The 12,919-nt window shown below is 37.8% G+C and overlaps 1 protein-coding gene across 1 annotated transcript in view; it reads right to left on the bottom strand.

The window, feature by feature from the left end:
• Nucleotides 1–11,060: 11,060 nt before the first annotated feature.
• Nucleotides 11,061–12,919, bottom strand: part of LOC130102560 (zinc finger protein OZF-like) — a 34,896-nt gene continuing 33,037 nt past the window's right edge. Inside the window, exon 3 of the mRNA XM_056268514.1 lies at nucleotides 11,061–12,133. Coding sequence (XP_056124489.1) covers nucleotides 11,061–12,133 — 1,073 coding nt within the window. The remainder of the gene's footprint in view (nucleotides 12,134–12,919) is intronic.

The raw sequence follows: 12,919 nt of genomic DNA on the forward strand, positions 1-12,919 counted from the left end.
ACAACAACTCCCAGAATGCACTTGCTTCGCTGCCCTAGGAGGAGGCCATGCCTACCAGTAACAGAGCGCAGTAGTTAAACAACAAGTCTAGGCTACTAGCAGGGGCGTCACTAGGATTTTCATTTTAGGGGGGCTAAGCCCCCAATGAGGGTATGATTTCTTTTTTAAATTATAAAAAAAAGTTAACACTTTAGTTTGGGATCTAATGCTCACTATCAGAGCCATAGAGAGAAAGAGTTGCGACACGCTTTGATGTCGCCGCGACGGCTGTCACGCATGGACAGACAGCAGCGATTGCATTATTAAACGGTAAATATAAAATAAAACACACACCCAAGTACTTTTTCAGCTGTTATTGCATTTTGTTAATGTCAGTTTTGCATTTGGAGAGGCAGGGTGACAACTTAGATAGGCTATATTTTTGGAGGGAAACGCTAGTGTTCATGTTCGCATGGGTAGCACTGGCTTTAGCGGCTCTAACTTAACTTTTCCATGTCATTCATCTGATGATGGACGTCTCATGATATTTATTTTAGCACAACTGGGCTGTATTAGGCTATTGATTCCCGTGATCTTGCTTATAAATTCCGCTTCGTGATCACGCAAAGAGGTCTGCGGTCCGTTCAGAATTCCAACCAACATAAAATATAAATAATTACGCACGCTGTGCATGTACAAATGAATGATTTAGGAGGGAAATAGACTGCTCCCATAACGTAGAAAGCAACGACTATATACAGCAATGTTCGGTAAATATTCAACCGAAAAATATTCTTCATAAAATTAAACCGGAAAGATAGTTGTGAATTAACTATGTTCCTAAATACATATAAGCACATATATGCATAACCCTAACCCATTTAAATAAATGAATTGTGTGTGTGTGTGTTTATGTATATATAATATTATATATAGGCTATATATATATATATATATATACATACATATAAAATATTTTTAAAAATGTTGTATATTATATACATCAGTTACCGTAAGTTAGCTAACATTAGTGAAGTGTTGGTCACGTAAGCTATAGCTGCAATTAACCTATTATCTTCCAATAAACATTTACTAAAACTGGCTACATAAAAATATAACTACAGACTAGATTCACGAGAGGTCGGCTAATGTGTGTAAAAGTAAAAAAATACAGTAATTTCATTAATTTACCAGCGAGCGTACTTCGGAAGCACTGAAAATGAATGGGGTTCAATGGGGCAACTATCAGTGTTTGGAACTATTGGCCGCTCCACGACACGCGTTACTTCCGCATTACAAAGTTCCTATGGCGGTCTATGGGAGTGTCGCAACTCTTTCTCTCTATGGCTCTGCTCACTATTAACCAGTTTCATTACCATGCAAAGGTATGGTTTTATAATCACTGTGGTCCCAAATGTGAGGTAGGGCAGATTTAGGTATATGGAGGTATAGAAAATTTAGATTTCTCTGATCTACATATGTGCATTTTAAGATGTTTTGAAGGCCAAAAAAATAGATAACAGTGTCAGTGGGCAGCTGATTATTTTTCTCTCCTCATCAGCATCACACTCTTTTTCTCTTTGTTTTTATCTTACCCCTCCTAAAGCTGAGCTTTGACTCATATAGGCTTTTCATTTTTGTCTGTCAGTGAAGAAAGTAAATATAGGGTCAACTGATAGGTTGATTTTGCCTATGAATCATTTTCTCAGCTACTAAGCTAAGCTACTGTTAGGTTGATTGGATTAGCTGTAGGGGAGACTTTCACCTTTTGTCTTTAATGGCTCTGGGATGGCTCTTGGAACCAGAGTTCCTGGCCAGTTTCAGCATTTTAATAAGTTATGCTGATTCAATTGGACTGGTAGCCCTCAGAGTAGGGCGTGTTCTCATTTGAATGCTTTGTTTCAGAGTGACTCCACCTCTATGTAATCCCTCCCCCTTGGAAAAGTATATACTACAATGTTTTGACTGTAGTATATTGACTTTAGACTTGATTGAGATGACTACAGCGACGAAATAAAGAACTTATACCTCAACAATCTCCTGGTCTGCAACTCTAACTTTTCTACACTTGAGAAGAAAAAGTTTACAACAATATCGTAAATCAATGTGAAAGCAAAATGACCGGGATCTGTGCATGATTCAAGAATTTTCAGAGATTCACATTTATGCACATTATTTGAACGTAAGGAAAATTATAAATATCAAGCTCACTGTATTACATACACTTATGCTGATCCTAACAGAACTGCATTTTTCCATTATACAGGTGATTACAGCAGGATCCTGCTTGGAGACAGGTGTTTATGACCCCATTCCCTGACCCAAACACCAGACCAGTTACAATGCCGCTCTAGCCAGGACATGGACAGGTTCACTTCAAAGTTCACACACAATGAAGTGAACTTTGGCCAACTAAAGGGAAGATTTCAGTGTCTGAAAAGCCTGAGGGCTGCACCTGACAGGGCCTGTGACATTGCATGGGCCATATTACACAACATTGCCAACATCAGGAATTAAAAAAAAAAATTTAATAAAAGACAAGACAACTTTGCTTAGTTCCTTGAGTTTTATTTCAATAGTTATTTGTAAAGAAAAGCCAGTTATCCAGTAATGTTTTGCCTGCAATAAGAGATATTATGCAAGGTCAGCAATAGTACTCTGTGTGAAAGTGTATTTTACTCTGAAGTTTATTTTGAAGCAACTCTATCTCTAGTGCAAATTTTTTCTTTAAGTAGTCAAGTCCTATTTCTCCCCCTGATTTTAGTTTTTTCAAAATACTCTATGTTCTGTTGAAGACTCCTAGGGAACGAATATCACCCTGTGTCATTTGTGAGATGTTTGTGTCACACATGCCTCATGCAACGAATAAAAAGGTAAAGTTGGCTATACACTGCCCACCTCTGTATCACTGCTTTGTGCAGACTCTTCTGTAGGCCTTTCTGTAGATGTGGACTCCTGTCAGAAATAATAGGGACACAAGTATAAATCAATTAAAGTTATTTATGCACTTGCAGGTAGTCCACTTCCTACAAAGGACAGACATCTGAGAAGGTTTCTTCACTATCCAGTGCAATGTGATTAATAACTCATGGCAAAATATTTTTACATTAACATAAGTTTATCAGTTTTTACTTTCACAAGTCAACGCAATTTATCATTACTCAAGATTTAACAGTTGAAATGACTATACCAGCCAATTTGGATTGTAGGTCTACTTAATTTAATGCAGAAACAAATTATTTTACAGTGTACTAAGATAATTTAAATCTCATTTATCAGTAATGAAGCTGTTGCTGCTACTGGTCCCTGGATGTGGGTCTGGAAGAGCTGAACCCAGGGATGCCCTTCAGAACAGGTCAATTCACATTCAACCCAAGGGACAGCTCTTCTGCCTGGGTGCAGGAGCATCTGTTTTGTTTTTTTTCTCAGCCTTTTTCTTGGTTGCTTTTATAAACAGACAACCATTTATTTAACAGTGCCTTTTTAAAAGAGACTATAGTAGGCCTGTAGGCCTAGTAAAAATCACCATTATGTAGAATATTATTGTACTTCACTTTCACCATGTTCACTATAGTGTGGTGACTCTGACATGACAATGAACAAAGTAATTATGAAATTATAAAAAAAAAAAAAAAAAAAAAAAAAAATACTGTAATAATAAGTTATAAAAACATCTAACATGGCCACCACAAACGCATTTCATTTGTCTGCTACTTTTTGCCAGCCCTCTCTTTACACACTTTGAGGTGTTCCCTGGCGTTTTAATTAAGTTTTCAAATTCAGCATAACCTTCAAGCAATAACTCTTGCTCTGCTGCGGTGAAAACCTGAGCGCGCTCTTTGGCCACGGTGGGCAGCCAATAGCAGCGTTGCTGATCAATGTTTCTACTATCGATGCATATCCCCTTTTAAACCAGCGCATGAACGCGCAGTTATCTCAGATAACTCAATCCAGCGATACTAATCATAAACAACTGGTGTGTTCGAAGAACCCAATTAGCCGGATCATGATTAGCACGATGATATCATCTTGGATGCCCAAATGTCAAAAAAGTTACTCAAATCAATGATCAGCACTAATAAAGCCCCATTTTTACAGATCATTAACTAAAAAAAGTTGGTTTAGTTAGCCTTTAAAATGCTTTCTCAATGGATCTGCCAGCGCTGTGTAGTAATGTTGTTGTGTGATCGAGATTGGCCCACGAGTAAACCCTGTCTAGTATTGCTCTGAGCTGATAAACTGTTGCACTGCACAGCTCAGAGGAGTAGCGGGGATTCATTCCTCTTTCGTTTGCCGTGTGATGTTTCTCGTATGCAGCAGAAAAGACAGCTCTCTCTTAAAAAAGGTTGCAAAATGTGACCATTTACTCGCAGTCTAGAGCCATAGTGCTGTATTTATGCTTTTACGTGAGCGCCACCTACTGTCAGAGAGCAGTAAAAAGAAAGTTTAAAAAAACATTTAAATCATAGGTTCTCAAAGTGCGGCCCGCCGAAACATTTCTGGCGGCCCGCGATAACATCTGTAAAACTGTTAAAACTATTGCTTTGAAAAAATGAATATCTCCGTTTAGTGGTGTTTAGCGGCATCCATAGGCATAAGCGGTATTTACATGGTCCGACCGACCGATGGCACTTGACCTCACTCCCAAGGCCACCAGGAACAGTGGTTGTCTACACAGGAATAGGAATCGTGGCCAACCGAAACCAGCATCACAAATCCCATTGCAATTTAAAAGGGTATGTTGACCAAGTAATCAATATTCAATGTGACTTAATAATAATCTTAACAATGTCAAGCTTATTAATAGCCGCGTTTCCATTACCTTTCAAAATGTTCGCGGGCGCGAACACTTGCATTTTCCTATCAACAGTGGAAACAACTTAAACTAGTCTATCATTTCTGGTCATACAGAAAATAATAATGCATTATTCGCAACTACTTTTATTTGTGTAAACTCATAACAAGAAAACGTGCTTTTGTAAAATAAAATAAAACAATCAGTAGCCTAGACTACTACGCGCTTTCATGATCTCCGTGAACTGGAGCGCGAGAACTGAAACAAAATATAGCCTATGTAGGCTAAAGCTTAAAATGTGCACTTTTAAACAAACAAACTCGAATCGAAAGCAAATACCTGATTATGTAATCCGTATGAAAGGTGGATTTCTCTCTAAAAGCGCATCTGCTTAAAGGAACACTCCGACTTTTTGAAACTTTAGCCTATTCACCTTATCCCCCAGAGTTAGATAAGTCCATACATACCTTTTTCATCTCCGTGCGTGCTGTAACTCTATCTGACGCACCCACCGCTAGCCTAGCTTAGCACAAAGACTGGATGTAAATGGTTGCAGCTAGCATACTAATCCAAATAAGTGACAAAATAGCGCAAACATTTTCCTATTTACATGTTGTGATTTGTATAGTCACAGAGTGTACAAAAAACGAAGTCACATGAGACACAGACATATTTTAACCGTATAAATACTGGGAACTATATTCTCTGAAGGCGAAGCACTGCTACTTGGGCGGAGTGATAACCGCAGCACCTGAGACGCGCTCTCTGCTCCTCACCACTGTGCGTCTCATGTGCTGCGGTTATCACTCCGCCCAAGTAGCAGTGCTTCGCCTTCAGAGAATATAGTCGCCTTCAGAGAATATAGTTCCCAGTATTTATACGGTTAAAATATGTCTGTGTCTCATGTGACTTTGTTTTTTTGTACACTCTGTGACTATACAAATCACAACATGTAAATAGAAACATGTTTGCGTTATTTTGTCACTTATTTGGATTAGTATGCTAGCTGCAACCATTTACATCCCTTACATCCAGTCTTTGTGCTAAGCTAGGCTAGCGGTGGGTGCGTCAAACAGACTTATAGCACGCACGGAGATGAAAAAGGTATGTATGGACTTTTCTAACTCTGGGGGATAAGGTGAATAGGCTAAAGTCCCAAAAAGTCGGAGTGTTCCTTTAACAGCGGAGATGGAGATATGTTTTTAGCCGACACTTAGAAAACAATAGTTTATTAATAAACAATTAAAATGCCTCGCTGTTTTTTCAGACGCATTTATTATCATTAGCCTATAACTCACCTACAAATCAGGCTAGATCAGACACGTACAGGCTATATGGGTCTTCTCATTCATCACTGCGGGAAAAATATAAATTCCAGGTTCTAATTTGGCCTTACACTGTAAACCCTAATAAGTTGAGACTACTCAAATGATTTGAGGAAAGTGGTTGCGTAAGTTTTTTTGAGTAATGGGAAAATTCAAACTTAATTAATTGAGTTGACCTAATGTGGTCTTCTCATTGAATTAACTTAAATGTTTAAGTAAAGATAACTTAAAAGGCAAATGGAGTAAACTCAAATTTTCCAGGTTATATTTTGTTGTTTACTTATTATTAAATACATTTTAAATAAATTATAAATCATTAAACCAAGTTTTGTTTTTCACAACAGCTTTATTAGGCTTACATTACATATCTTAACTTCTATAATGCATACTGACTGAACATTGTATATTAACATTTAATCAGTAAAAAATACAATTACAATACTTGCAGTAAATTAAATCAATTGATTAAAAATTTTAATTGAAAAGTGAAATTGACCAGATCAGAACAATTGACCAGAACAATTAAAAACACAGTGTAATGAACAACAACAGACATTGTCTGTTATTGTAAATATTGTCATCTACTTATCTTTCACCCTTTGTAATAGTTGTGTGTGTCCCTCAGTTGTCCTCGGTGTCAATAGATAGATCTCAACATCATACAGTCACTTTTAGAATGGGTTCAAAATTTCAAAATATGCTGGAAAACCAAAAAATGTGTCAGTACTGCAGGCTAACATCAGCGAGATCTCATCCTGGGTAAACTGCCACTGTTGGTCCAAAGGGTCTCATTGCCGCAGTCCTTTAGATGAATGGTTGGGGCAGGGATCGAAGGATCCTGTGATTAAAATAAAAAAAATAATTAAGACGCATTTTCTTTTAATACATCGTACAGTACTCATTGTTTAAGCACAGGTTAGAGTGATATAATAATAAAAATGTAACAATACAAAGGAATGTTGCTAGTTGGACAGCAACAAGAATGGAAATAATCAAAGCAAGTCAAAGTGCTTTCTTGCCGTTTCAGTAACTAAATAAAATACAAGATAACTTGGGAAACTGAATTGTATTCAAACAAAAACTCTTTCTGTGTGCTTTACCTTATTGATGACTCAGATCTTTGAAGAGCAGCAGTAGCCTATTCGTGAAGAATGGCAGCGTTTACCACCTGGCCTAAAAACAATCATATATATATACACAGTAAATTACATCATAATAAAACTAAGTACATGGTAGATTTCTACACTTACTAGAACATTGAAACAAACAAAAGGAGTGAAATTTACACTGCACTTCCACAATTATGATATCATTTTAAGTATGTTGCTAAAAAACTTGTTTGCCTCACATGAATCAAGTCAGCTGCAGTTCTTCCTTCAGTGAGTTACTGTTTCTGAAGCCTCTGAGGACAGTTGAGAAGAAAGTGTCTGCTGATTTGTCAAAGGAGAATACGTTAACAACTCAAACATAAACGCACTCAATTTAAATCAACAACACTCAATCTTATGTTTTTGTTAAATACTCTATTTAAAAAGGTTTTATGAAAAAGTTTTTATTTGCACTTACCTTCGTCTGATATAAATGTCTGGAAAGGAAAAACAGGACGCTGTCAGTGCACGCAGTAACTGAAGGCAATGGGCTAAAATACAGTTCAGAAAAAAATATGACATTGAAAAACTTTGCCGTTGTGTTATGGTAAACATTATACAATGATTTTATTAATTCACACTTACCTTAGTCTGATGTAAATCTCACAGAAAATACCGGGCGCTGTCAGCGCGCAAGATTTGAATGGAGCAGGGGCGGGAATAAACGGCTCGAAAACAACGTCGGGCTAGAAAATACAGTTTAAAAAAACTGTTACAACATTGAACAAATTGTGATGTTATGTTCTGGCAAACATGTTATTTAAAATAGTTTTATGAATTCACACTTACCATACGTTTTCTCAGCCTCAGAAAATACCGGACGCTCTGCGCGCGCAAGAAGAACTACAGTGAGTCAGGGGCTGCTGCGGGGGAGGGGGGAGAACAGGCTCGAGAGTCGAGACTCGAGACAGTCGTCGATTAAAAAAAGATTCCATTTACAGGCGTCAGGAATTGAAAGTCTTGATCCAAATGCGAGGCCTGAAATGTCTGTACGTGATGGACAGGACCGATTTAACCCCTAAATGACTGTTTTATGCAGTGTCAGTCAGTCCCTCTGGCCTGCTGCCTGCATCAACAAATTCACGATGAACAAAAAAAATACTGCCTTGTGTATCGACCAATCAGCGTGTTGTCAAGGCAGAATTTCAGGCACGGCCAATCATATTAAACCGACACATAGTGAATCATTTAAATAACTTGAAATTTTGAGTTCATAACACTTAAAATCTTAATCTGAAAGACTGTTGCTGCCAAATGAGTACATTAAACACAACTGTTTCATTTTTGATGCAAAAACTTGCTATTGTAAGTAATGTTAAGTTATGATAACTTGATTTCTTTATTAATGATAACATTGGGGTTTACAGTGTAGAAAACCAGTAAAATCGACATGTTTTCCATATTAATTTGTGAATATTTAAAATGTTTAATAAAGGGGCAAAAAGTCATTTAAACAAAAATCTGAAAAAGTCTGTCGATATTTACTTTTTTGCGCAGCAGTTGGTGAAGCCAGTTCAAATTAAAATTTTGTTCAACTTTGCGTTTTAAAAAGACAACAACCGTTCATTTTTCGTTTTTCAGTTACGGGTTAAAAAAGATAGATAATAATATGCAAATCTGCAATAATGGAAACGCGACTGACAAGCAATGATAGAAATGAATGATGATGATGACTTGTTTGGTAAGCTTCTATTTTAAAAGTTTCTTTCTCTACCCCCAAAAATTTTCACAAGTTTTGCCAGGTTTAGCCTCAGTTATGAATTAAAATGTGTTTATTGCAACTAATGTAAACTGTAGAGATGCAACCTGGTCATTAAAATAATTTCAAATGGGATTTTCTTTTCAGTTTTTTTTTCTTCGTTTTCTCCCCCGCCACTTTGGCGGCCCTCAGTTCAATGTTGGGTTCCTAAATTGGCCCTCACGTATCAAAACTTTGAGAACCCCTGATTTAAATGATCAGTTTGCTACAGTTTTTACTTGAACATGTTAAACATATCTAATAATTTCTATAATACATTTTCATTTTTAATTTGGCAACTTATCAAGCGTTAAAATATGTATTTAATTTATATATTATAACTAGTGTATGAAATGGCAAATGTAAATTATATAATTGAATTATCATTTTCATTTTGCCCCAAAACATTGCCCAAATGATGGGAAAATGTCAATTGAAATACAGAAATGCATTGCCATTTTACATATTACATCTCAAATTGAAAATTGCGGTGATTTAAGCAAATTTGAGTGTGGCATGGTTGTTGGTGCCAGACGGGCCGGTCTGAGTATTTCACAATCTGCTCAGTTACTGGGATTTTCACGCACAACCATTTCTAGGGTTTACAAAGAATGGTGTGAAAAGGGAAAAACATCCAGTATGCGGCAGTCCTGTGGGTGAAAATGCCTTGTTGATGCTAGAGGTCAGAGGAGAATGGGCCGACTGATTCAAGCTGATAGAAGAGCAACTTTGACTGAAATAACCAATCGTTACAACCGAGGTATGCAGCAAAGCATTTGTGAAGCCACAACACGCACAACCTTGAGGCGGATGGGCTACAACAGCAGAAGACCCCACCGGGTACCACTCATCTCCACTACAAATAGGAAAAAGAGGCTACAATTTGCAAGAGCTCACCAAAATTGGACAGTCGAAGACCTGGTCTGATGAGTCTCGATTTCTGTTGAGTCATTCAGATGGTAGAGTCAGAATTTGGCGTAAACAGAATGAGAACATGGATCCATCATGCCTTGTTACCACTGTGCAGGCTGGTGGTGGTGGTGTAATGATGTGGGGGATGTTTTCTTGGCACACTTTAGGCCCCTTAGTGCCAATTGGGCATCGTTTAAATGCCACGGCCTACCTGAGCATTGTTTCTGACCATGTCCATCCCTTTATGGCCACCATGTATCCATCCTCTGATGGCTACTTCCAGCAGGATAATGCACCATGTCACAAAGCTCGAATCATTTCAAATTGGTTTCTTGAACATGACAATGAGTTCACTGTACTAAAATGGCCCCCACAGTCACCAGATCTCAACCATCTTTGGGATGTGGTGGAACGGGATCTTCGTGCCCTGGATTTGCATCCCATAAATCTCCATCAACTGCAAGATGCTATCCTATCAATATGGGCCAACATTTCTAAAGAATGCTTTCAGCACCTTGTTGAATCAATGCCATGTAGAATTAAGGCAGTTCTGAAGGCGAAAGCGGGTCAAACACAGTATTAGTATGGTATTCCTAATAATCCTTTAGGTGAGTGTATATATATATATATATATATAATTTTAATTTTTCGTCTTTACATCTTTACAGGCATTACATCACGTTAGAAAGGTCAGGCTAAAAAAAAAAAAAAAAAATGCATTGATTTGGACTTCAACATTTTGGTTGTCATTGAAGTCCATTGTGTGGAGAAAAATCCTGAAATTATTTACATTTATTATTATTTATTATTGAAATTATTTTATTTTCCACTGAAGAAAGAAAGACATGAACATCTTGGATGGCATTGGGTGAGTCAATTATCAGGAAATTTTCATTTTGAGGTGAACTAATCCTTTAAGATATTTTAACTGCGCTTATTTCCGTCATTGGAATAAGTTATAAGTAGTGGGTGGTAATAGACAAGAAATTTACAGTTTTCGACCATCTTGCTGACAACGTTTCTTTAGTCATTCAGCAGTCTTGCAGCCTGAACCCCTGCAGGAAATCCAACGATAAACTACAAAATGGATTTTAATAGGACTAGTGATGGTGATCGAATGCGGTTCAAATGAGCTGTTGTTGTGACACGGAGGTGGTAAAGGATCACTTGTAAGGTTTTTCTCCAGTGTGGATCCTCTCATGTTTTTTCAGATGTGAAGACTGACTGAATCTCTTGTCGCAGTGTGAACACTTGTAAGGTTTTTCTCCAGTGTGGATCATCTCATGTTTTTTCAGATGTTGTGACAGACTGAAACTCTTCCCACACTGATCACATGTGAACGGCTTCTCTCCGGTGTGGATCATCATGTGTCGCTTCAGGTCACGTTTAAAAGAGAAACACGTCCCACACTGATCACATGTGTGCGGCTTCTCTCCAGTGTGGATCCTCTCATGTATTTTCAGATCGGTTGACTGACTGAATCTCTTGTCACAGTGTGAACACTTGAAAGGTTTTTCTCTAGTGTGGTTCATCTCATGTGTTTTCAGATGTTCTGATCGACTGAATCTCTTGTCACAGTGTGAACACTTGTAAGGTTTTTCTCCAGTGTGAATTCTCTGGTGCCGTTTTAAAATGCTTGCTTTAGTAAAAGTCTTCTCACACTCAAAGCACATGTACTCTCTCACACCAGTGTGAGTTTTCTCATGTCCATGTAAATATTGCAGCAGTGAAAAACTCTTTCCACACACAGAACATGAATGCGGCTTCTCCTTCGTATGAACTGTCAGGTGTTTCTTCAGGTCTGATGCCCTAGCAAATGTTTTACCACATTGATCACATGAGAACGGCTTCTCTCCGGTGTGGATCCTCATGTGAACATTAAGGGATGATGATTGACTGAAACTCTTCCCACACTGATCACATGAGAACGGCTTCTCTCCGGTGTGGATCCTCATGTGTTTATTACGATTTGTTATGTGTGTGAAACTCTTTCCACACTGATCACATGTGAACGGCTTCTCTCCAGTGTGGATCCTCATGTGAATCTCAAGATTTCGTTTGCTTGTTAAACTCTTTCCACACTGAGTGCAGGTGAAATATTTCATGGCTCTTCTTTTCTTTAAAAATGTCTTTTTAGTCTTTGAGCGACTCAAGGGTTTTCCTCCAGGTTGGACATAATGTTCCTCCTCCACTTCACTCAGTTCTTCTCTCTCCTCCTCCACTTCACTCAGTTCTTCTCTCTCCTCCTCCACTTCACTCAGTTCTTCACTCTCCTCCGTCATTTCACTCAGTTCTTCTGTCTCCTCCTTCACTTCACTCAGTTCTTCTCTCTCCTCCTTCACTTCACTCAGTTCTTCTCTCTCCTCCTTCACTTCACTCAGTTCTTCTCTCTCCTCCTTCACTTCACTCAGTTCTTCACTCTCCTCCTCCACTTCACTCAGTTCTTCACTCTCCTCCTCCACTTCACTCAGTTCTTCTGACATGAAAGAAACAAATTATTTAATTTATTATTATTTATTTACTTTTCAGTACATCAAAATAATTCAAAGAGAGAAATATAAAGTTAAAGGACATGAAAGTAAGCCCTGATGTAGTGGTAATTGATTATATGTCCTTGAAACTTTCCATGAATGAGGTCAATTTATCGTTCAATTATTAAAACATTATAAAACACCAGACACACAAGCTCAAGAGAATAACCCTGTGAGAAATAACACAAACGTTTAGCATTCAAGTGGAGTGGATTGTTTATGTAACATTTTTTTATTATTATGTGTAATATGTTACATTTATGTTTGTAAAAAAGCTGCCGCAGAATGTGACGTCATTTCACGCTTGTTGCAGTGTCTGTAGAAACGTCACATGCTCAAAGTGTGGCCAAGGAGTGGCCACGGCTTTAACTAGTTTTAATTAACCATTTTTATTAGCATTATCTGTGTCCTACATGTTTCACTCAACCCTGTTACTCCTGACATGATTTCCCTCCTTTTAAAAACAGAGCATTTCTTAAAACTGTGACACT

Source organism: Rhinichthys klamathensis, unplaced genomic scaffold (genome assembly GCF_029890125.1).
Source record: "Rhinichthys klamathensis goyatoka isolate OS25496 unplaced genomic scaffold, OSU_Roscu_1.1 h1tg000274l_1, whole genome shotgun sequence".
In the NCBI taxonomy this organism is placed as follows: Eukaryota; Metazoa; Chordata; class Actinopteri; order Cypriniformes; family Leuciscidae; genus Rhinichthys; species Rhinichthys klamathensis.